The sequence below is a fragment of the Vigna umbellata genome, chromosome 7 (assembly GCF_029865625.1).
Source record: "Vigna umbellata cultivar VRB3 chromosome 7, Vumbellata_1.0, whole genome shotgun sequence".
Taxonomy (NCBI): Eukaryota; Viridiplantae; Streptophyta; class Magnoliopsida; order Fabales; family Fabaceae; genus Vigna; species Vigna umbellata.
The window spans coordinates 22,260,547-22,287,494 of record NC_142171.1 but is presented as its reverse complement, the minus strand read 5'-3'; the positions used below and the strand labels follow the sequence as shown (position 1 = coordinate 22,287,494).

Genomic DNA, 26,948 nt, shown 5'->3' with positions numbered 1-26,948 from the left:
ATTTTCATATTAGCCCAAGGGCCTACGACCCAAACAATTAGCCAAACCTAAAAGAGTGTTGCTCCCTCCACCACCATCAAATGCTCTCTGCACCACCCCATACCTAATTTGTCTTACTATAAAACGGATGTCAACATCCATTTCGCCTTTAACGAATACTGACATCCATGAACGGATGTTGACATCTGTGGGCGGATGTTGACATCCGTTTACATATTTTATATTTTATTTTATTGTTTTTAAAAATATATTGACATCCGCTTATATTTTATTTTATTCACAACTGTTTTTAATAGATTTTTAAAAAATATTTTAATTATTATTTAAATAATCATACATAAATTAAATTAATAATAATTATTTTATTAAATAAAATAATATTAATTTAAAATAATTCAGTAATAATTTTAAAAAAGATTAAATAATATTTATATATTAATTTAAAATACAGTAAATTAAAAAACTAAAAACTAGAAAGAAAAAAAACACTTCAACGGATGTCGCCAAATCTGCATATCCATTTTAATAAATTTTTAAAAAATATTTTAATTATTATTGAAATAATAATACATAAATTAAATTAATAATAATTATTTTATTAAATAAAATAAAATTAATTTATAAATAATTAAGTAATAATTTTAAAAAAATTAAATAATATTTATAGATTAATTTAAAATAAAATAAATGAAAAAACTAAAAACTAAAAAACAAAAAAGTGAGACTTCAACGGATGTGGCCACATCTAACGAATGTGGCCTATCCATTTTAATAGATTTATAAAAAATATTTCAATTATTATTTAAATAACAATACATAAGTTAAATTAATAATAATTATTTTATTAAATAAAATAAAATTAATTTATAAATAATTAAGTAATAATTTTAAAAAAAATAAATAATATTTATGTATTAATTTAAAATACAATAAATTAAAAAACTAAAAAAAACCCTCATCGGATGTGGCACATCCCTTAACAGATGTGGCACATCCGTTGAAGAATTTTTTTCTTCAACGGATGTCGACATCCATTTAAGAAAATAGGTGGGGGTGTAGGATATTTTAAAATATAAAGGATAGTTTTGGAATTTAAAAAAAATATGGTGATGCAAGGAGCAATGTGGAGTGGTGTTGAGAGTAAGTATGTTTCTTTTCTAAAAGAAAAATTTATTTCTCTCTTCTAAAAGAAAAATTCTATATTAAGGTTCTCTCTTTCCCTTTCACTCAATTTGTAAGTATGTCTCTTTCTAAGCTTTCTTTCTTTTTATTTCTTGTTCAATAAGTCCCTACTTTATTTTTAATTCAAAATATATTATAACTTTAAAAGTCACTGTTTAGATGGTGCTTCCTATAAGATCTCAATCAATTTTTACAAACATAACTATTATATTCTAAACTTTTATTTTTCAACTTATTTAATTTCTGCACCTCAATACACAAGGGAAAATACATTCTTGTCCTTGGCAAAAATATAACTAAAATAAAACAAAGGTTTCTCATAAAATTATCTCCCTAGTATTTGAACTCACATCCATTTAATCCTAAACACACATCTCTCTACCAACAAGCCAACACATCACATTAAAAATGTAGAACACCATAAATTTAACAACCATACAATAACATGTGTTACACTTATATCAACAAAAAAAAAAATAACATAGAACTTTACGTTTTACTCAAGACTTGCACACCAACAACACCTTGTGACCTCATGCATATTTTAATAAAACATACTCAAGTCTTATTTATAAACTCCACATTTTCTCAGGTCTTACACCTTAGACTACTCTACCTGTGAAAATATAAAAATAAAGTGTTGGTATCAAATATCGGTATCGGCAAGTTGTGTAGATAAGAATGTTCAGTCAATTAAAATGGTTCCTTTAATTTTAGGTTTAATCCTTTCAAATATCCCTATTTTTGTAGGATCGTCTCAAGTAGGTCCTCGTATTGTAAATGTTCTCAATTAGGTCCCTTATTGTGAAAAATTGAATCAATTTAGGCCTCGCCGTTAGTTTCATACTAACACCATTAAAGGGGGTGACACGTGTTAGTTCGTGATTTTTTTGAATTTTTGAATTATATTTTTATTATTTTTATTTTTATTTTTTATTTTTTTAAAAGTAAAATTTAAAAATGTCACGTGTCAAAGTGATAGTGTGCCACGTGGCAATGAGAGTGTGACATGGCACTGACAATGCCATGTGTCATTGTCAGGCCAAGTGTCATTGCATTAGTCTCAATTTGGTCCCTGTATTTTTATTGTGTCTCAATTTGATCCATGTATTTTTATTTTGTCTCAATTTAGTCTTAATTTTAAAAATTAAACAATTTTTCCCTCCTCAAATTCAAACAAAGTTTAAATTGTATATAAATCTTAATAAATATTTTTATGAAAATTGATATTTTTAATAAATATTTTTAACAATATTAAGTTTAATTATATTTATATTTACTTAATCATATAAATGTTAATTATGTTATTTATACCTATAAGGGTTTAAAACAGTGACATAACATGTGGGTGTGAATTTTTCAAATGAGTTAGCTCGTTGAACAAATTATTAATGTGAAATTTTACTTTTTTTTCAATAAAAAATTGGAGAAAGTTTTCGTGACAACGGTAGTTAAAGGTAGTTTCTTTTTTCATGATTTTCCATGGAAACTTTCACTACAAAAATTCACACCAGCATGTTATGTCACATTTTTTTTAAACCCTTATAGATATATTTAAATAACATAATTAACATTTATATGATTAAGTAAATATAAATATAATTAAACTTAATCTTAATCTTGTTAAAAATATTTATTAAAAATATCAATTTTGATAAAAATATTTGTTAAGATTTATATACAATTTAAATTTTGTTTGAATTTGAGGAGGGAAAAAATTGTATAATTTTTAAAATTAAGACTAAATTGAGACAAAATAAAAATATAGGGATCAAATTGCAACATAATAAAAATACAGGGACCAAATTGAGACTAATGCAATGACACGTGGCCTGACAATGACACGTGGCACTGTCAGTGCCATGTCACACTGCCATTGCCACGTGGCACACTATCAGTTTGGCACGTGGCATTTTTAAATTTTACTTTTAGAAAAATAAAAAATAAAATAAAAAATAAAAATATAATTAAAAAATTCAAAAAAATCATGAACTGACACGTGTCACCCCCTTTAACGGTGTTAGTATGGAACTAACGGCGAGGACTAAATTGCTTCAATTTTTCACAATAAGGGACCTAATCGAGAACATTTACAATACGAGGACCTACTTGAGATGATCCTACAAAAATAGGGATGTTTGAAAGGATTAAACCTTAATTTTATTACAAAGATATTATCAAACAGTTGATGTGCAAAAAATATAGAGAAGTGTATGGAGTAGAAAAATCACACAAATGATTTTTATCCTGGTTCGAATCAAAAAATTCTACGTCCAGTCGTTAATCACTATAAATACCGATTAAACTTTTCACTAAAATATTGTTCAATGATTTACAATATGATGAAATATGTGACACCCGGGCACGGAGACGAGGGCGGGGAGTGACGCCGGTGCAAGAAGCATGGTGTAGGGGGCACAGACAAGGAGCAGCTCCTGGCAGCTTCGGGTGGAAGGGGTACATGGATGAATCGAACATACACCGGAATGAGAGGGATCTGGAGACTGTGTAGGTATGGGACTATATAGTTGAAAGATAGCTTAAAGGAATTGATTTGGCTACTTATATCACACTGGCAAGAAGCATTCCCAGAAAGTGTGCGAGTGAGGACAAAGCACACTGGAAAGCCTCGTGGTGGTCTGTGGGGGCAGTCAACGGTCCCTGTGAGTTGCCGGGACGTTACAGATGGTATCAGAGCCTAGCCTCTCCCAGTACGGTGTGGTTCGAGGACGAACCAGAGCGGAAGCTGGTGGGCATGTGACACCCGGGCGGGGAGTGACGCCGGTGCAAGAAGCATGGTGCAGGGGGCACAGACAAGGAGCGGCTCCCAACGAATACGGAATTGCCTTTTAGTATTTGAATCTTATGCATGCAATGATGCAATGTTCAAGAATAAAAATGATGTTTGGAGAAGGTTTAAATAACAAATAAGAAACTTAAAAATGATTATAATGAAATAGGCTAATTCCACTACTTTTCCAAGATAGCTTCATCATCGGTTATTCACAGATAATTGTTCAATTGATTATTATTTAAGTTTCAAATTAATTGAAGTACATTCTTAATTAATTTGAGGGCGATCATGCATTTAACCAAAGTAAATTCTCAATCAAATACAAAACCTTTCTAGATTATTCAAAATGAATTCAACCAAAGTACATTCTCAATCAAATCCTATTGTGTTTAATCATGTCTATTCTTAAATCGCCTAACCAAATTAAAAACTAATCAATCAAAGTAAATTCTCAATTGATTATAGTTCAAATTATTACTACCAATCAAAGTACATTCTCAATTGATAGTAAAAACTAATTAATCATATGAAAGTTCCTAAATTAAATCAAAGTAGATTCTCAATTAAACCTAGAAACCCTAGAACTCATATAATCAATATGCATGTAGATTCAAATACATTATGATGCAAAAGTATTTGCTTTTAATGTGACAGAGAGATGAAAGACATAGAGAGAGAACAACTTAAATCAATAATCAAAATAAACAATTGCATTAACTCAATCTAACCTCAGAATCCATAACGAAATTACAGCAGAATAGCCCTAGATGCTTAACTCTCGAGGAATGGAGTTGAATACAAGATGAAAGGAAAGTGAGAGAAGTAGTGAGTGAATGAATGAATGGAGTGAGAGAAGTAGTGAATGAATGAATGAATGAATGAGGGTGGTCGCGCAATGGTGGCGGAGCAGTGCAACAAGGTTGATCGTCGGTGGAGGACAAAGCAGCGGAGGAGATAGTTGACGGCGCGTCCGCGGCGGCTAGGGTTGCATTTGGGAATTAGGGTTTTTGGGAAGAAGATGATGATGTGGGAGAGGGGAATGATGTGGCAATGTGGTTGGTCTATTTGGTATGTAGAGGATTAATGACGTGATATTTTCTTAATGGTTAGATCTATGTGTAGAGGATTTGGGCACGTTGCATAATTTGGTGGAGTTTGGCTTAGGAGGGTTATGAACAGGAAACTTAGGGAGGTGTATAATGGCGGACTCAGAAGATGATGGAAGTCAAGTAAGTGATTCTAGCTTTGAGTCTAGTGAATTAGATTAACAAAAAGCCTTCTTTTAATTGATGAATGAATATGAGAAACTTGATGTTGCTCATAAAAAGCTTAAGAAAGAACATCATGAATTAATATTGAAATATGAAAAAGCATTAGATGAAGAAGTAGTATTAAGAAATAAAGTTAGTAATCTTGAAACTAAATTGTCTGAATGTAATGCAAATGAACAACCTGTTGAATGTTTATCTTGTAAGAGTCACATGTTTGATATTGACATACTTGAAAACTTACTTGCAAATGCAACCAAGACTAACTCATATGTTCAAAATAATTTTAGAAAATGCAATGTTAAAAACAAGAACTTACATCATCATAAGAAGTCTAAAGTTAAGAGAACTCGTAGAGTTTGGGTTGAAAAAGGGACTTTTGTGAAAAATAAGGTGCATGATATTTGTTGTTTCTATTGCATGAAGCATGGTCATACTTCTAACAAATGCACAATTAAACATTTTGTAGTTCCAACTGGAAAATATGCATGTGTTAAAGTTGTGAAGTGATGCTTGCTTGCATGTATTAACCCCAAGGACCCATAATGAGATTGGGGACCTAAATTCTTTCTTAAATTTGTTTTGTAGGAGCCTACATAGTCAAAAAAGTCATTGTGGTATCTTGACAGTAGTGGTTCAAGACACATGACCGGTGACAAAAAAGAGGTTCATATCTTTTGAGAAGAAAAAGCAAGGATTTATGACATATGGGGATAACAACAAAGGAAGAATTATAGGAACCAGAGACATTGGAGGAGGAAACACTTTGACCGTAAAATACATGTTATATGTTGAAGGTCTCAAACAACAATCTCCTAAGCATAAGTCAATTATGTGACAAAGGTCTCAAGGTAACTTTTGAAAGTGATAAATGTACTGTTTATTTTAAAAGTTCTACTAATATTTCTTTACAAGGTGTTAGGAATAATAATATTTATTTGATTGACATTGAAAGTGCATCTAGTCACAACATAACATGTTTAGTTACAAAAGAGGAAAATCCTTGGCTATGGCATAAAAGAGCTGCACACATTCATATGCAACATCTAAGTAAATTGATTTCTAAAGATCTTGTAATTGGTTTGCCTAAGATAAAATTTGAAAAAGACAATTATGTTTTGCATGTCAAAAAGGAAAACAAATAAAATCATCTTTTTCGTCCAAAAGCATGATCTCTACATCAAAACCGTTGGAACTTTTGCACATGGACTCTTTTGGTCCATCTATAATTAAGAGTTTTGGAGGAAACTATTATGCACTTATGACTGTTCATGACTATTTTAGATTTACTTAACATTCTTTTTGACCTTGAAAAGTGAAGATTTTAAACCATTCAAAACTTTTGTAAAACATGTTCAAAATGAAAAGGACTTGAAAATCAAAACTTTAAGAAGTGATCACGGTGGTGAATTTCAAAATGAATCTTTTGAAAAGTTTTGTGATGAGTATGGAATAACTCATAATTTTTCTGCTCCTAGAACTCCCCAACAAAATGGGGTTGTTGAAAGGAAATAAATCATTAGAAGAATTAGTTAGAACTCTTTTAAATGAATGCAATGTACCTAAATATTTTTGGGTTGATGCAGTAAGTATTATGTGTTATGTGCTGAATAGGATGCTTATTAGACTGATTCTCAAGTTAACTCCTTATGGACCTTTTAAAGGAAGAAAACCAAATGTGTCTAATTTAAGAATTTTTTGGATGCAAATGCGTTGTATTGAATAATGGTAAAGATAATCTAGGAAAAGTTGATGCTAAATCTGATGAAGTTATCTTCTTAGGTTATTCATTAACTAGCAAAGAATATAGGGTGTTTAATAGAAGAACTTTAATAATTGAGTAGTCAATGCATGTTGTCTTTGATGAAATTATGGACCTTAAGGTAAACCCTCTTGAGTCGAACAAACCTATTGCAGGCGATGAGGATTACATAAATGAAAACAATGATAGAGAAACACAAAATCAAGAAGTGGATCCTAAGAGCTACCAACAACCTCGTGGTGTCTCCTTGGACAACATCATTGGAGACATCAAAAGAGGTAACTCTACTAGACGTAATTTAAATAATTTTTGCCTAACAGTAGCTTTTGTGTCTCAAATAGAACCCAAGAACATAAAAGAAGTTGTTCAAGATGACAAGTGGTGCATTGCTATGCAAGAAGAGCTAAACCAATTTAAAAGGAATGACGTTTGGGAACTCATTCCTAGAAAGGAGGATTATCAAGTCATTGGAACAAAATCGGTGTTCAGAAACAAGCTAGATGAAGATGGAAAGATCACAAAGAGTAAGGCAAGGCTAGTTGAAAAGGGCTACTGTGAAGAGGAAGGTATAGATTATGATGAGCCTTATGCCCCAGTAGCTTGGTTAGACGCAATTATACTTTTACTTGCTTATGCATCATTGATGAAATTTAAATTGCACCAAATGGATGTAAAAAGTGCTTTTCTGAATGGCTTCATAAAAGAGGAGGTATGGTTAGTCAACCTCCTGAATTTGAAGATTTTAAATTTCCTGATCATGTATATAAACTGAAAAAGGCATTGTATGACCTTGAACAAACACCTAGGTCTTGGTATGAAAGACTTAGTACCTTCTTGATTGAAAATGAGTTTTCTAGAGGGAAGGTTGATTCAACCTTATTCATTAAGAAAGTAGGAAACCATATTTGGTTGTTCAAGTGTATGTGGATGATATTATATTTGGATCTAATGAGGATTCATTATATGAGGGATTTGCAAATATAATGCAAGGTGTGTTTGAGATGTCTATGATGGGTGAACTTAATTTCTTCTTAGGACTACAAATAAAGGAAATGGAAGGAGGAATATTTGTCTCCCAAACAAAATATTGTAGAGAATTACTTAAGAAGTTTGGAATGGATACTTGTAAAGAAGCCAACACCACTATGGAAACTTCTTGTTACTTAGATAAAGATGAATCTAGAGAAGAAGTGAATCAAATTATGTTTAGAGGATGATAGGATCTCTGTTGTATCTGACTGCTAGTAGAACAAACATTATGCAGAGTGTTTGTGTGTGTTCTATATATCAAACCAATCCTAAGGAATCCCACCTAACAACTGTTAAGAGAATCTTAAAGTACCTTAAAGTAACTACTTCTTTTGGGCTTTCGTATCCTTCTGATGCAACTCCTAGTTTTATAGGTTATTCTGATGCATATTATGGAGGCTGTAAAATAGATAGGAAAAGTACTAGTGGTACTTGTAATTTTCTAGGCTGCTCTTTAGTGTCTTGGCACTCAAAGAAATAAGTGTATGTAACTTTGTCTACCACCGAAGCATAATATAATGTTGCAGGAAACTGTTGTGCCCAAATCTTATGGATGATACAACAATTGGAAGATTTTGATATCTTCCTTGATCACATTCCTCTTAAATATGAAAACACTAGTGCCATAAACCTAACCAAGAACCCTATAATGCACTCTAGAACTAAACATAAAGAGATAAGACATCACTTCTTAAGAGACCACATCCAAAAGGGTGATTGCACAAAAGAGTATATTAATACATCAATTAGTAGACATTTTCACCAAGGCATTACCTAAGGATAGGTTCTATGATCTTAGAAGAGCGTCAGGAGTAATAGATATGTCTTAGAGTTAAGATTCATGACTTTTTCAAGTTTTTCGTACTCCTAGCGTATTTAATCGATTATTATTGGGATATAATCGATTATTTCGAGCATTTGGAAAAGGTTTTAGTTCGCATATAATTGATTATTATGAGGCAATAATCGATTATCCTAACTCGCTCTTCAAATCTAGGTATTCATGAACATATAATCAATTAACTCGATCAATAATCAATTATCATTGAATTTCTGGGAATAAATTTTTGATGAAATAATCGATTATCACGAGTGCAGTTTCAAAAATAGAGTCGTTGCAACGTTCTAAAATGGCCATAAACGGCTAGTTTTTCACTTTTTCCTATAAATCACCCCTCATAATTGATTAACAGACACTCCTTTGCACCCAAAACTTTGCCCAACTCAGATTTGCATCAAATCTCCTACCTTCATCTTTCTTCATATATCCCATCTTTTCTCATTTTTCCATGGCTGATTCAAGAAGGCCTCGCAGACGAACTGATGGAGTTCTTCATCCAGAACCCGTGCTCCTCGCCCCGCATCCATTGAAGGATGGATTTTCGATCAAGTAAAGCATGCAGATTTTGCCAACTTTTGGTAGGAACGTCAAATCATGGCCGTTAAATTCATCAGGTTGGATTTCCATCGATTCTATGGCTTCTTCATCCAGATCTCGTGCTCCTCGCCCCGCATCCATTGAAGGATGGATTTTTGATCAAGTAAAGCATGCAGATTTTGCCAACTTTTGGTAGGAAAGTCAAATCATAACTGTTAAATTCATCAGGTTGGATTTCTACTGATTCTATGGCTTCCAACTCACTGATTTATTTAGCGCTCAAGGTCTCTCTCATCTAGTAGAACAAAATGACTACATATATCCTGATCTCATCAGAGTGTTCTACTTCAACCTAAAGTATCGCGATGGAATTGTAACAACCAAGGTGAAGGGGGTCCCAATTATTCTAGATGACGATATATGGACAAACGTGGCACAACTAACCATTTGGAAGGATGCAGTCAAAGTTCATCTTAAGGTCACGGACTTTAATCGCTTGTTAGCCTTTCAATCCTTTCTGTGACATCCTCAACATCATACCAGTCTCCGTGAACTGTTGATGGTTGACTTCAAGGTAGAAGAACGTTTAATTCATTATCTGATAGTATGGTTTTTCTGCCCCTGTGCGACAAATGATGCTCAATGTTCGGAGCATGATCTTCTTCTTCTTTATGGGAGTTTAAATAATATCCATATCGATTGGCCTACACTCATCTCAGATACTATGCTGAAAGCCAAAAAATATCATGCCTATCATCTTCCCCACGCTCTTCTCATCTTTAGGATTCTTGAATACAAAGGAGTTAGTATAGAAGGAGAGATCACCCAAGCCATCCAAACAACTGACACTGAAATTGGGGAGACAACGTTTCGTCAAATGGGTTTTGTTGCCCGCGGGCATGTAATTATTCACAAAGATGACGAACACTAGGATGATGAAGATGTTGATATGGATGCTGACATGACTAAACCCGTAAGAGTTGTTGCTCCTTCTGATACTGGTCCCTCTCAAATGCCTTCATCATCATATCTATCTAAACAATTGGAGGACATGAGTCTTGCTCATCAATCTCGTTTTGATGAAATCATTGAATGACAACAAACTCATAAAGAATATGTGATTGAGAAGTTTGGAGATTTTGACACTCGTCTTGGCAGCATTGAAAATCGTCTCAATCTTCCACCTCTAGAAAGACCACCTAGTCCAGAATTCTAAAATTAGGTTGTGTGTTTGTTTGTTTTCAATTAGTGTGATAATTTTGTTGTTTCTGTATTTCCCTTATGCTGTAATGACATTTTCCCTAAAAATAAATATAATCCTTTCTTGTCCTAATATAATGAATACATTGTATTATTGTGGGGGAGAACATTTTGAGGGGCAGTATCCTTACTTACATTTTGCTTATGATAAAAAAGGGGGAGACAAACTTCTAGTGTAGTTACTACTATCCTGTTTGTAAGTTTGAAATTTGTGCAGCTATTCAAAAACGCTTTTAAACAGGAAATTTTTTATCATCATAAAAAAGGGGGAGATTGTTACCAATGAGGAGCATTGGTGTCTTGAGGATAATGATTTTGACGATGCTACAAAGTGAAGAATATGAAGATTCTTGCTCTATTAAGTTTGAAAGGATTCGTGTATGTTGGTCTATGAGGAAAACTGAACGGTGTATAGTAGTTAAAGACCGAACGATCACTAACAATTGAAGAGCGAACAAAGCCGAACACAGGACAATCATTGGCTGAATACAGTTGAAGATCAAACGGAGTTGGAACACAGGCCAAAAACAATTAAAGACTAAATAACGTCAAACACAAGCCAAACGATATTATGTCCATAAGTTTGCTTCTTCATCTAATTCACTTGAACTTGAAGAACTAGAAGCATTTTCTTCCTACGCTATGTAAGCCTTCTTCTTCTTGGGAAATTTCCTTTCCTTCTTTTCTTCACTTCTTTTGTTTTTAGGACCGTCAGTCTTTACATGTCCTCTTTCTCCACATCCATAACACTTGATGCTTGATGGAGATCCTTGAGTTTCCTTTCTTTCTCCATGAAATTTATCCTTTCCTTTTGCTCTCATGAATTTGGGAAATTTCTTTATCATGAGGCTCATGTTTTTCTCATCATTAGCGTCATCGTTGTCGATTCTTCTTGAACTCTTTCCTTTTGAAATTTCAGATTTAAAGGCTAAGGGTTTCCTCTTTCCTTGATCCTATTATGCAGTCAATCTGTTTAGCTCAAGCTCATGCTTACGAAGCTTTCTGATACGTTGTCGTTGAAGCTATCAAATTAATACTACTTTTTAAGTTAACTTTAGTATTGCCAACTAGTATTTAAGAAAGTAGATAGTGTTAAAGTAACCCTGAGTCATCTCCCAATGAATACGGAATTGCCTTTCAATATTTCAATCTTATGAATGCAATGCAATAAGAATAAAAGTAATGTTTGGAGAATGTTGAAATAACAAATAAGAAACCTAAAAATAGTTATGATTAAATAGGCTACTTCCACTACTTTTCCAAGATAGATTCATCATCGGTTATTCACAAATAATTGTTCAATTGATTATTATTTAAGTTTGAAATTAATTAAAGTACATTCTTAATTAATTTGATGGCGATCATGCATTTCACCAAAGTAAATTCTCAATCAAATGCAAAACCTTTCTAGATTATTCACAATAAATTCAACCAAAGTACATTCTCAATCAAATTCTATTGTGTTTAATCATGTCTATTCTTAAATCTCCTAACCAAGTTAAAAGTTAATCAATCAAAGTAAATTCTCAATTGATTATAGTTGAAATTATTACTACCAACCAAAGTACATTCTCAATTGATAGTAAAAACCATTTAATCATATGAAAGTTCCTAAATTAAACCTAGAAATCCTAGAACTCATATAATCAATATGCATGTAGATTCAAACACATTATGATGCAAAAATCTTTACTTTTAACAAGATAGAGAGATGAAAGACATAGAGAGAGAACAACTTAAATCAATAATCAAAATAAACAATTGCATTAACTGAACGTAACCTCAAAATCCATCATGGAATTACAACAGAATAGCCCTAGATGCTTAGCTCTCCATGAATGGGGTTGAATACAGGATGAAAGAAAAGTGAGAGGAGTATGAGAGAATGAATGAAGTCAAGTCCCTCTAGGTCTCTTTATATAGGGCTTGATTAGGCTTCGACTCTGAATATTCAGTTGACAAAATCTTTTATCTTATATATTCCAAATAACTAAAAGATTTAGATAATTATAACATTATTTGGAAGATATTTTCTGTTGATATTCCAAAATTAAATTAATTCAACAACTGAATTTTATCCTTTTGCTTTTCTGACTTTTCAAAATTGCACAAATGCCCTGAAATTTATTCTATCTGCACGTTAGCCCCTTCTAAATTTCCCAAAATTGCACCAAAAGTCCCTGTTTGACCAGACTTTGACCAGAGAAGGCTTGTTGACAAGCTTTAACTCATATGGTTGTGGCAATGGGAGCTCGCCACGTGTCAGCCACTTTCCCACCCAAAATTAGGGTTTTGTAGATTGGGGAAAGGGCTTGCCGTTGCCGCGAAAGAGAGAATGCACTCTTCTCTGCGCGAGAGCATGGAGGCTTCGGCTTGCTAAATTGTTTGGTTTCTTTTCTTGCAGGTTTGACTTTGGTGCAGGTTCCCATGGTGCTACGGTGATGGTGGATGGAGATTGGCGTTGATGAAGGTGTGATTCAGTTCCGAGAAGCTTGCGGCACGTTACTGGGTTTTTGGGTTTTGCGGTGGTGTTATAGTGAAGATGATGGGTGGTTCGTGGTTGGCGAACCCGCGACGAAGATGACGGTGGCTGTGGAAGAAGGTCGCGAGAAGCGTGGTGTTGCGACGGTCATGGAGAACTCACGTCTGGTCTTAATGGTGATGAGCGTGAATGGTGGTGGCTGTGCGTGGAAGAAGCTGGCGACGCGACGGTTTTGTCGGCTTCGAATGGAGGTGTTGAAGGATGTCGAAATGGTAGTGGCGATACATGTGGGGACGACACGAACAAACTCTGTATTGGTGACGGTGGTTGCTGTGCGACGACGACTGTGCGTGATGACGGCGACACGGCAGTGACGACTAGGGTTAGGTGAGGATGATGAAAGTAGGGTTTCTGTTTGGAGAAGATGATGAGGTGTCAAGGGTGGTGACGTTGCAACAACTGATTGGTTAATTTGGTGTGCAGAGGATTAATGACATGGCAACTTCTTGATGGTCAGATGTGTGGGTAGAGAATTTGGACACGTGGCAGAATCTGGTGGAGTTTGGCTTAGGAAGGGTAGGAACAAGAATTTTAGGGGGTATAGGTGAAAAATGCTTAGTGTATGGGCTTGGTTGTTGGCCTGTTTCAGAAATAGGAGTGTATGTAGGAAGTTTAGGAGGTACAATGGTAAAGTTCACCTATTTGGCCCATTTGTACATTATTTTCCAAATAAAACCTGATTTTGGGCCTTGAATTGCCATTTGGACCAATAGAACTTATAATTTCAGCTGCACAAATAAACGTAAGAATTTCCAAGAATAATTTATGCAATTAAAATCACTTTTTAAGTCCCTTTTAATTCCGAACACAATATATCAAATCATCACAAATCCTCTTTAAATGAATCATTCAAACACATGAATTTCATCAAAAATTTAATTTTAGAGCATAAATGTGGGCATAAATATGCACTCATCAGTTTCCAAAGAGAATAGCCATTAACATTTGAGAGAGGTTTTGTGACTCTGAGATGGCAGTCACCTTTCGTTGCCAAGACTTGTCCAATGATTTCAAATTTTTTACATTTAATTCATCAATATTAAAATTCTTACCCAACCCTGTCAAATGGTTCACAATGTGAGTGAGGCACTTTTGGACGTCATAAATTATTTCACCAGGGTCCATCCTAAACATCTCATACTCTTGGATGAGCTTGTTCTTCCTTGCGCATTTCACTTCATCAGTACCCTCATGTGTGACTTTGAGGACCTCCCACATTTCCTATGTTGTCTTACAAATAGAGATTCTATAAAATTCATCAAGTACAACAATAGATGAAATAATATTACGAGTCTTAATATCAAATTGGGCTCTTCTCTTTTCTTCAGCGGTCCAGTTAAAATGTGGTTTTTCTACTTCTACACCATCAACAATACTTTTTGAAATATAGGGACCATTTAGTACAGCTTCTCAGATGCCTTTGTCAACAGACCCCATGAAAATTTCCATTATGACTTTCCAAAATGCATAGCTATCACTAGTAAAAAGTGGTGATCTGTTAATAGAAGCACCCTTGGCATATACTTGATTTTGATGACTGACCATTTTCTAAAATTTGAAAGAATACCAAAGCAAGCTCTAATACTAATTGTAGCTACCAGCAATCAATATCGTCGAGTCGCACAGTGAAATAAAATAACAATAAGCGTGTTCGGTCAATTAAAATGGATCCTTTAATTTTCTTACAAAGATATTATCAAATAGTTGATGAGCAGAAAATATAGAGAGTGTATGGAGTAGAAAAATCATACAAAAAATTTTTATCCTAGTTCGAATCAAAAGATTTTACATCCAGTTGTTAATCACTATAAATAGTGATTAACCTTTTCACTAAAATATTGTTCACAGATTTACAATATGACGAAATACAAATAAGAATAGAAAGAACCTTCCTTCAACAAACCAACCGGCAGTGATCTGCTCAGCCAACTTGAAGAGAACCACTCTAACCTTTTGATAGGCTGTCGTTGAAGCTATCAAATTAATACTACTTTTTAAGGAAACTTCAGTATTGCCAAGTAGTATTCAAGAAGGTAGATAGGGCTAAAGTAACCCTGAGTCGTCTCCCAACGAACACAAAATTACTTTTGAATATCTGACTCTTACGAATGTTATGCAATGCTTATGGATAAAAGTAATGTTTGAAGAATGTTTAAAGAACAAATAAGAAACTTAAAAACAGTTACGATTAAATAGGCTAATTCCACTGCTTTTCCAAGATAGATTCGTCAACGGTTATTCACGGATAATTGTTCAATTGATTATTGTTTAAGTTTCAAATTAATTAAAGTACATTCTCAATTAATTTGAGGGCAATCATGCATTTAACAAAAGTAATTTCTCAATCAAATGCAAAATCTTTCTAGATTATTCACAATAAATTCAATCAAAGTACATTCTCATTCAAATTCTATTGTGTTTAATCATGTCTATTCTTAAATCTCCTAACCAAGTTAAAAGTTAATCAATCAAAGTAAATTCTCAATTGATTATAGTTGAAATTATTACTACCAACCAAAGTACATTCTCAATTGATAGTAAAAACCAATTAATCATATGAAAGTTCCTAAATTAAATGAAAGTAGATTCTCAATTAAACCTAGAACCCTAGAACTCATATAATCAATATGCATGTAGATTCAAACACATTATGATGCAAAATTCTTTGCTTTTAATTTGATAGAGAGATGAAAGACATAGAGAGAGAACAACTTAAATCAATAATCAAAATAAACAATTGCATTTACTCAATCTAACCTTAGAATCCATAATGGAATTACAACAAAATAGCCATAGATGCTTAGCTCTCCATGAATGGAGTTGAATACAAGATGAAAGAAAAGTGAGAGGAGTATGAGAGAATGAATGAATTAAATGAATTGCACACATGCCCTGAAATTTCCCATTCTGCACTTTAGCCGCAACTAAATTTCCCAAAATTGGAACTGAACCCCTTAGTTGACTAGAATCAATTTTGTTTGATTAGTTTTTCGCAGTCAATGAGAGACTGACACGTGTCAGCCCCTTTCCCACCCAAAATTAGGGTTTCAGATTGGGGAAAGGGAGCTCCTGTGTCTCTTCCTGCGCCGCTGTTCGAGCTCGCCCTCTGTGAATCTGGTTTTTCTGGGTTTTCCTCCTTGCAGGTGCAAGTTACTGGAAGTGGCGGAGTCCGGAGTTATGCGACAATGATGGAGGCGGTGCAAAGAAGGTGGAACTCGCGAGAAGTTCACGAATTGCGGTTGAGATGCGCGATTGGGTTCCGAGAAGGTGGAGCACTCGTGGTTCATGGTGGTGACGGCGAGACCGTGGTGATGGTGATGTGCATTGAAGGTTGCAATCTGCGGCGATGCGCTTCATGGTCTGGCGGTCGACATGGTGTTTGCCTCTCGCGAGGAAGAAGAAGATGACGACGAGGGAGAAACTACCATGGTTTAGGCGCTGTGGTGGCCAGATTAAAGGGTTTCGAAAGCGGCGACCATTGGAGTTGAGGCGCGAGTGGCTGTCCGGTGAGGGAGCGAAGTTGGAGCTTGCGGCGGCGGAATGGCGCGACGATAGTTGATGGCTAGGGTTGGGAATTAGGGTTTCTCTGTTGAGAAGATGATGATGTGGCAAGGAAGGTGATTTGGCGGCATGTGGTTGGATAGATCTGTGTGGAGAGGATTTGGACACGTGGCACGATCTGGTGAAGTCTGGCTTAGGAGGGGTATGGGTAGGGAAATTTAGGAGGTGTATTTAGAACAGGGTTACTGTTTGGCTTAGTATTGAGCCTGGTTAAGAGAAAAGGGGTGTATGTAGGGAAATTGGGAGGTGCAATGGTAAAAGTTGTCTGTTTGGCCCATCTGTACATTATTTTCCAAATAAAATCTGATTTTAGGCCTTGAATTGCCATTTGGACCAATAGAACTTATAATTTCAGCTGCAAAAAATAAACGTAAGAACATCCAAGAATATTTTATGCGCTAAAACTCACTTTTTACGTCTCTTTAATTCCCAAACACAACAATTCCAATCATCACAAATTCACTTAAAATCAATCATTTAAGCACAATTATCCTATCAAAAATTTGAATTTAAAGCATAAATGTGAGCATAAATATGCACTCATCACACCCCCACACTTATCCTTTTGCACTCCTGGGCAAAATTGATTAATTCCAAGACTTTGTTCTGAATCATTTTATTTCATATTTGCATTTGGATCAAAAGAATGAGTAGCACTAGACATAGATCAATCATTTAGGCATTACTTTGTTATGAACATGCAAATTGAATCACTTTATTCTTCACACATGAGTTAACCTTTTTGAATTCCCAAGAAAATCAAATATGAAAGACAACACTCAAGTCAACTTGTATCTATTTCTCCTCACCTCTCTCCAGGGGTGGGCAAAGTGTCTTGTACTGCACTGTACTGTAAAAATTTACAGTTAACTATAAATCAGTTTAGAAAAATTGTACTGAACTAAGAAATAGTTCAGAGTATCTGAACTGAACTATTTTCTAGTTCAATTACAGTTCAGTTAACTACTTTTTTTGTTTATCACACTACAATTCAATTAACTACATTTTTCGATTTCCCAAATGCTCATACCAGCATCAAGCATGAACCATGAAGTGCTGGATTTATAGAATTTCTACCATTGGACTGGGTGGTTAATATTGAAGAACAGATGTAAAAGGGTCATGGTAAACATTGAATATCCATATAAAAAATTAACTAGAAAATTAATATCATTAAGGATTTCAGAGTAAACATTCAAATGGAATAACAAGTGAAGAGCAATACAATTACAAGTCATGACAGAGAAATCTTGAGAAATGAAATCTTAAAATTTTGGACAGGACTATTTACCAAAGAAGAAAATTTAGCAACTGAAGTAAAAATGCGATCATATAAAAACAGGCATTCAGGAGGACCTGGAATAAAAGTGAAAAAATAAGATTAAAAAAACATTACCACGGACACAACTGCATTCATTGAATCAGAGTGGAAGCTTAAACGAGGGCAAGGGAAGAGTTGAAATCAACCTATTAGAGAGTCTACTGGAAAAATATCCAATTTTTACAAACATTCGTCAGCAGCCAAGTAGCACAGACACGATCAAACAAATATTCACGAAATTAAAATTCCATAAACTCTAATTCAGGCATGAACGACCACATGCATGAAAAGGGCAATTGGGATCTCACACAATGAAAATTAAAAATAGGTAAAAAGGAAAATTGATGGTAGATCAGAGCGTACGAGGTTCCTTGGTTGTAGATGTCGATGTAAACTGAGACCCTTTCCGCACCAGACTTGAGTCTGTTGAAGGAGGCCTTCTTGTGTGCGATGATGAAGGAAAGGCAAGAGTAAGCGTGTGAACACAACACCAAAGAAGCTAAAAGCGCAAACCCCACACCGGTACACTGTGCATGGCACTTCCCAATCGAAACCGGTCACGCCGGTACACTATGGAGAAGGGGTTGAACTGTGTCGAGTTTTCATTGGAAGAGATCAGAAGGAGGTCTTGAAGTGCGTAGGGTTTTCGTTGGGAGAAAATGGAAATGAGGACTCAGACTTAAAAAAATAAAAACACATTTCACACTAGTTAACTGTACTAAAAGTATAAAAAGTTTAGTTTATTTAAACCGAACCAAAAATAACACTACAAAAAAAAGCTTATTTAGAGGGGTTTTTTTTTTTCAATTTGCGAGGGTTTTTACCCTCCGCTAAATAAATTCCGGGGGTTTTTCAAACCCCCGCAGTTTGAGTCGCCACAAATTATCTGCGGGGGTTTTTTTCGCCCCCTGGTATCATATTCAATTTGCGGGGGTTTTTCTGCGGAGGGTAAAAACCTCCTCTATATATTCAATTTGCCGGGGTTTTTCGGCGGAGGGTAAAAACATCCTCTATTACTGACTATTATTTTGAGGGGGTTTTTAACCTCCTTTATATTTTTGTCACTTTTTTGTTTAATGATTATTAAAATATATAATATCGTTTTTTGTTTGATGATTATTAAAATATATAATAACTATCTATTTCCATTAATTTCAAAATTAAATAAATTTAATTTTTTTCTAAAATTATTAAATACCAAACAAATATGATTCATTTGATTAAAAAAAGATATCATACAACAAAAGCCCCTGAATAGAAGGAAATTTAGAAAAATAAATTGAGAAACAATTTTATAGTCACATCAAGATAGACTAAAAGTCAATGTAATGTCATTACAAAAGTAGTTACAAAGAAAGAAATGTTACTCAATTCAGAATAAACTAGGTATAGTTTTATCCTAAAACAATATCATAAACTTCCTAAATGTTACTTCCATCAGATGATTGTCTTGCACCCAAAGGAGACTCTGGCTCATTTGCATCAGGAGCTTGTTGATATAATATAAAAAAAAATTAATAAAATAAACTCAATTACATGTACTCACATTTTGTAAATAATATATAAAAAAATAATCAAATAGAATTCAGTTTTAAAAGTCATTATTCAAATTTTCCTTGACTACTGCAGTTACTACTTTACACCATATATAAAATGCAATGGACCAATACTTCTCACACTATGCATATAAATCTTATTGCAACAATCAATAAAGCTAACTATGTTCCAAGCAATTGCAGCAAATAGTTTTATATTAACCACTTTCATCGGTTCAGCTGCTTTGTCCCTGCTAAATATGGTTTGAACCTCGCGATTCCAGGGACCAAAACCAATCATTTTTCTTGTGTAAATTTCCTTCTTGCAAAAACATCTAGCCATATTCTTGGAGATATGTCTTTCTGACATTTCAGTCTTTCAAAATAATATAATATAACTCAAATTATATAACTGGGTCTCCAATAACGAATGCAAAATCCTCTAAGAATCATGGTAATTATCGATTGCATATATAGAGTGATCACGCCAACCAAAGGCTGTTTATATAATAATATATTTTGTGCCAACCATATATTATACTATATAAAAATATCGATATGATCACAAAGGGGAAATAAATGGGTAGGTTTCCCAATAAGGAAGGACCATGAGTGTAAAGTTTTAATACTTTTTTATTAGTGAAGGGGATGCATAATGGTTCATCGTTAATTCCAGGTGTTTCAACATGGAGCAATGAAAAACCAAAGAAATAGAGAATGATTATAATGACCCTTGTTCGGCAGTTTCAGAATGCATGTGAAGGTTTTGTATGGTTTGGTTTTCCCTAGCCAGCCAGAAATGACAACTGATTAGGGCTTTTATTGGCAGTAGCAGAAGTAGGGGAAATGCACAACATTACAGAATGACAGTGGAGAGTTGATATGGGATATGCATTGTGCTGTAGTTTGCATGGTACTCTCATTACATATTTTGCATGCACATCTCATAAATAACAGACATACAAATAGTAGGGATTCAGAATTTGTAGGGTGTAGGCCCTCCACCCAACGAAAAGCTAGAAATAATTAATCAATTATAGCTTTCAAATTCCATATATCAGTTGTGACAGACTTCCTATCCCAAGCTCGAGAATTGTGTAATTCCCAAGCTTTCAAATTCTATAATTATGTGTTTCTTATGAGGTTAAAGAACTGATCACTGCATTTCTCGACTACTAGATATTTTAAATCATAAATATCTTTCATCTCTAAGTGTCTCTATTTTTAGTTTTTATGATGTGGTTTTGATTTTGTCATCTGTTCATCACATTCTATTCCCCTGTAATAAAACAGAATTGGTATATTTAACATGTAGGTGAATGTCTCATCAGAAGGTAGCCACATCAATTGCATGTACTCATAAAACAAAATTGGTATATTATTACAGTATATCAAGCATATTAATTATACTTATTTAGTATCTTACTTGTGGTTGAGGATCAAAGAAGGTAGCCAATTCATCAGGAATCTTTTCTTCCTTCATTATCATATATGCTTTCAGCGCACCTTCTAAATTCATGTACTTTTGTTCCCATTGATTAGTAGATGCTGATGATGTGGCAGTACTAGATGAACCCATGCTTAAATCTGAAAGTCGCATTCTTGTATTTCTGAATGAGTTAGTAGGAGCTGCTCCCAAACCCATGCATCGCACTCTCCCAAAATGCTCTGGGCCTAACACTCTACCAACAACATCATGAGGGGAAACCTGTGATTCATCAGTAGTGCTTTGACTCAAACCCACTTCAATTTGTTCCTGTAGGCATAGAACAAGTTGTAGTTAAAGATCTAAATATTGAAGCATAATGGTTGAAAATATCATATTATAGTAAAACTTACCGCTATAGCCTTTGCCGCCTCATTTACAAATGAGCCATCTTTTCTTTTATGAGTTTCAATATATAACATTCCACGACTAGGCAGTTTTCCACTATCCAAAAGCTAAATAAAAGGATAAGTTAAAATAAATAGTAAATTTGAAAAATACTAAAAATCGTCATATGTGCTAATCTCACTACCATCTCATGTCTTCTTCTTGAGATAGGTTTAGAGCCACCAGTATGAGGAATTACTTGCTTCTTGCGATTTTCTCTATTTTTTTTACAAATATCCTATGAAAAAAAAAATTGTAAGTTGACATAACAATCAAAATAATAATATACACAAAAGCAATGAAAATAATAATGAAACTTGTACCATTGTCTCCGGTTTTAGACAATAGGTAACGAAATGAGCCCATTGAGTTCTGTCTATACCGGTCGGCACATTACATATGATTTGATCTTTTGTTTTTGTTGGATCATAGAACTCATTCCATAAACGTTGTCTATGTGCAGCCCACTTCTTACCCATAGTTAATTTGCAATATCTTTGGGCAATAGCTTCAGTAGTCTTAAAACAAAATCGAAGCTTTTGAAAAAAGAAAACATAGTTAGTGAGTAAAAAGTAAGTGTGGGGCATTTGAATACATGAATGATATATATACGTGTAATATTTCCTTAAATCATTCTAAAAAGTAGGTGTTAGGGATGCCTGTATTTCCAGACCACCTTTCAAAATTGATTGGAAATAAATTATCGTCCGTTGCCAATATCCCACAATAACCCGCAAGTACTCCTTGCCCTTCGCCTATAGCCATGCCTACCTCATCAAAGTCTACAATGATGCGTTGTCCATGAGGTAAGTTACTTACTTCTCTGACCTTCACCTTTATTTTCTTCATAACTCCTTGTAGGTCTTTAACAATAAAAAAACTTATGAGAGAATAACCAGGTCTCTCTCGTTGGTTTTCGCTTTCTATCGCACTATTACGAATCAAATATTGGTATAGTAGCATGAAGTGTGAAATAGTTAAGTTAAGCATCAATAATTAGGTGTTAGTATGATTGCATTAGGTGTTAAGTTGTTAAGCAGATGAACATCAGTTAAGTATTATATGCTAAATAATTGAAGACAGGGAGTTTAATATACATGCTATAAGTTGTGAAGGATTTTCTAGGCAAAAAATATAAAAAACTGGAAGTATTATTTAAAGGGTTACATTTGTTGAACATTTTATGATTGAGAATATCTTATGTACATGTTCACTTATTGAGTTTTAAATGTATTAACGCCACATGAAGGCTAAGAAAGAGAATGCGGGAGAAAAAGAAGAACACGCAGAAAGATCAGGGCAGACGGAATGCAAGGTATTTTCAGAATACTGTAACTTTTGTTTTATTTTTTAATTTTTTGGTTTTTTCATGTATTTTGCATAAGAAGCATTGTTATCTGAGACATGATTTAAAGCTATGAACAACTCTAGTATGTTTGTCAGTGTCTGTGGATTAGCCCCTCCCACTAGACTCAAATCCCTTGTTGGTTTGCAAATGCTAGATTGTATTATCTGAATTTTGGACATAGGCATGTAGGTTTATATTAAAATCAAGAAAATGTAGATATTATTATATATGTGTATGAGACACTAACAACAAAGGTGGAAAAGATAGTTCTCTGTAAATAAATACAACCAAATAGGAATAAGACTGAAATAGATTTGCCAAAAGGGCAATATTATCAGCTACAGGACACTCTCTCTATCAAACCTCCAAATATTCTCTCATAAGTTGCATACCTGTAACAGATTCCGCCCAATTCTACCCAAAGACTCCATACAGTTATTTGTTTTTTACTCTTCAACCATAAGTAAAATTTAAAAAATTATGCATGCAAAAAAAATAAATGACATATACCTATTGCATCGACATTCCAATATGATGAAGATTCACGCCCAACATGTTTTTTGGATGTTGTAGGTTGCTCTGTGTTTTCTGTGGACATCGATTGTGTTGAGTTCCATGAATCATGTGATGAGGTCTCATTTGTTGGTTGTACTTCAATTGATTCAGACATTGTAGGATTTGTTGATGGTGATTGTTCTTCAATCAATGGAGTAGTCACTGCATCATTTGTTGATGGTAAAGTACCTAAAGATTCAGTTTGAGGTGATGATTTTTGTAGATTTCGGAATCGCTTGACCTTTGGCATGGCTACATATTAAAAGAAAGAAATGCATTAGGCAAAAAAACCTGCAGTATATGCATTTCAAATAACCTTTAATTAACTTCCATTATATTCAAATAACTATTGAATTGTAAGCTATTCATAAAATTTCATTTAAATTAAAAATGCTATTGGAACTAAGGAATAAACTAATAATTAACTTCTAAATTTTGTTTACTATATATACCTTTAAATTTTCAATTTGTATTTTATAAATCAACTTTTCTTAATACACAACCCTCTGTATATGTCCTACCTTTGCTACTATAGTTAGAGGAGAAGGTATTACTAATAGAGGCTCTTCCATTCAGTTCAAAATTGGTGTCCTAGTCATAAATTTGTACTGTAGTGAATCAGTGGTGTCCTAGTCATAAATTTCAGAAAGCTCTCTGGCAATGCCTAATAAATTATATCTACCCTACGCCTAATAATCTATGCCACCCAGCCAAATACATCACACATATAAATGAGTTCGGATCTTATTACCTTTCCAAATGAGAGAACAAGCTAATAAAGAGTCACAATTCAAAAAGGTAACTTCTCCTTCTTAACCTGAAACTGAGAAATCAAACATGTGGTACATATCATTTACCTTTAAGAAATCAAGCATGAGTGAATTATACATGCATTGAAAATAATAAATGACTATTAATTATATTTTCAACTCATACATTTGACTAATTGATATCCTCGTCTAAATGGTTTGTAGCCAATTGAACATATTCATTGTCATTACTATAAAATTTTTCCAACTCTTGATCTTGGTATGGTTCGTTTTCATATAACTCTTCTTGTACCTCTTCTCCCATTTCATACAAATCTCTTGGCTTTAAATGCACAGCAACACTCCATCCTTCATTAACCACATCATCAACATAATATACCATTTGTGCTTGAGATGCCTCAATATAAGGTTCATGTTCTTCACGGTTTCCAATATGAATAAGTCTATCAAAGTTAACACAATTAAAATTCCATTGATCCTTTTTATATCCTGTAGGCAGTGTGGATTAAGTGACAAGGTTCTGCATCAAAGTTACAAGTAGGGCAAGCTAAACCTGTGTGTGTGTTCCAACCAGATAAAATACCTAGGCCAGGAAAGTCACTAATTGTCCACATAAGAGCTGCTCGCATTCTAAAAGTTTCATTCAATGAAGAATCGAAGGTCTCCACCCCATCATTCCATAGCTCATGTAACTCATCCACAAGGGGTTGTAAGTACACATCAATACTATTTCCAAGCATCTGCTTACCAAGAATGATCATGGATAGGATCAATGAAGTGTGCTTCATACAAAGCCAAGGTGGAAGATTGTATGGAATTAAAAACACTGGCCAAATACTATCAGTAGAACTCATAGTGCCAAAAGGATTAAAACCATCACTAGCAAGGCCTAAGCGAACATTTCGAGGATCTAAAGCAAATTCAGGATGCATTACACTAAATGTCTTCCATGCCTCACCATCCCTTGGATGCCTTATAACTCCATCCTTGTTCTCTGAAGAATGCCATCTCATATGCTCTACAGTCTTAGAGCACATAAACAATCTTTGCAATCTTGGTTTCAAAGGAAAGTAACGTAAAACTTTTGCAGGTTGCTTTTTTTTCTTCTTTGGGTTCCATCTAGATGTACCACAATGTTTGCATGTTTGCAAATCCTTTTCATCATCTCTTAAATATAACATACAATGATTTGGACATGCATCTATTTTGGTATAGTTAAGACCAAGTTTGTTGATGATTTTCTTAGCCTCATAAAAAGAAAGAGGCAACTTTGCTTCACTAAATGCATCTCTTAGCAAATCTAGGATCATAGTCATTGCCTTGTCACTTAATCCACACAAAACCTTGATATGATATAATTTGATTACAAACTCTAATTTTGTGTACTTGCTCCCGTCACACAATATTTGATTTCCGTCATTGAGAAACTCATTAAATTCATTATGATTCTCCCTTGGCCTTTCATTAATAACATCATCTTTACCCAATGGTTGTGATCTGCCTATATTAGTACCTTTTTGCCTATAATGTCCAAATGCTTCATTTATCATTGTTTCCATTGGATTTTCAAAATGAAATGTCTCTTGTGACTCATCTTCATTTCTAGAAATATCTTGTCTTTGCCTCTCACCATGAAGATTCCAAATAACATAATTTATGGGAAATTGTTTTAAAATCAAGTGCTCCTCAACTATGCCTCTAGCTTGCCATTTCACAAACCCACATTTGGGGCATGGACATCGAATCGTGTCTCCAGAGGCCCCATTCTCAAAAGCAAAATCTAAGAATTTTTGCAAACCAATTGAGTATTCAACTGTATTTCGGGGCTTAGTTATCCAAGATTTATCCATTCAAAAATATTCCTAAACAAAATAAAATACACTAACACATGAAAAAGAATACAATATTCATGGAAAATACAAATAAATAATGAATTAGAAAAAATGAAATACTTGTTTCTACTAACCTTGAAGCGGTGAGATTGCAATGCTTAAAGAAAAACCTGCAACATCAATTATGAAAAAGGAAAATGATTGTTGAGGAAAGAAGGAAGGAAATGTGAGTTGGAAGAGAAAGATAGTTTAATGTAATTTTGTTGCTTAGTGTTCAAATAATTATCACATCCATTTGCTAGCAATGACTCATTGAACAGCTTTATATCTCTCACTCCAAATCCTCCATATTTTTTCTTCTACATATTTTTTCCCAAGTAACCCAATGTATTTTTCTTAATACACCCACAATAACTTTCTTTGCATCTTCTAATTTTCTTCCACATCCCACTCAGAATTTTGAAATTGGAAGGGAAAAAGATTCATAAAGATAACAAAACATAAGTGACTAAGCATAAGTGACTAAGCAATTTAATTAGGTATCGTTTGATTTCGTTGGATACCTTACATACATTACATATATATATATATATATATATATATATATATATATATATATATATATATATATATATATGTCGGTTGGTTTTCAAAAATAATTTGTCTTACTGCAGAAATATAGTACGCAATTACAAGTTATTCAATGACATCAACATACGGTCCAATCTATTGTTCCAATCGCAAGCTTGGCAAATTTATTCTAGGTATAAATATAGTGTACATGCTTGTAAAGAAGTATGTTCATGTTTCAAATTATGTATGTTAATAAAAGAAATTTGATTAATGTGGATATATCTTGATGCACTTTTGAAGTATTAAAACACATACACCACTCAATAAAATGCATAAATTTGATGAATTAGACACTTTCCAGTTAA

General features: G+C 33.8%; 1 protein-coding gene and 1 pseudogene across 1 annotated transcript; both read right to left on the bottom strand.

Annotated features, from left to right (window-relative positions):
• Positions 1–20,896: 20,896 nt before the first annotated feature.
• LOC124830137 (uncharacterized) lies at positions 20,897–24,560 on the bottom strand (annotated as a pseudogene).
• Positions 24,561–24,660: 100 nt separating this feature from the next.
• On the bottom strand, positions 24,661–25,737 carry LOC148195424 (uncharacterized). Its single transcript, XM_088095204.1, has one exon. It carries the CDS (start codon positions 25,735–25,737, stop codon positions 24,661–24,663), a length of 1,077 nt encoding a protein of 358 aa, XP_087951330.1.
• Between the last annotated feature and the right edge of the window lie 1,211 nt (positions 25,738–26,948).

Excerpts from the sequence above, each read along its gene's own strand:
- LOC148195424 (XM_088095204.1), bottom strand. The coding sequence starts at position 25,737 with ATGGAAACAATGATAAATGAAGCATTTGGACATTATAGGCAAAAAGGT.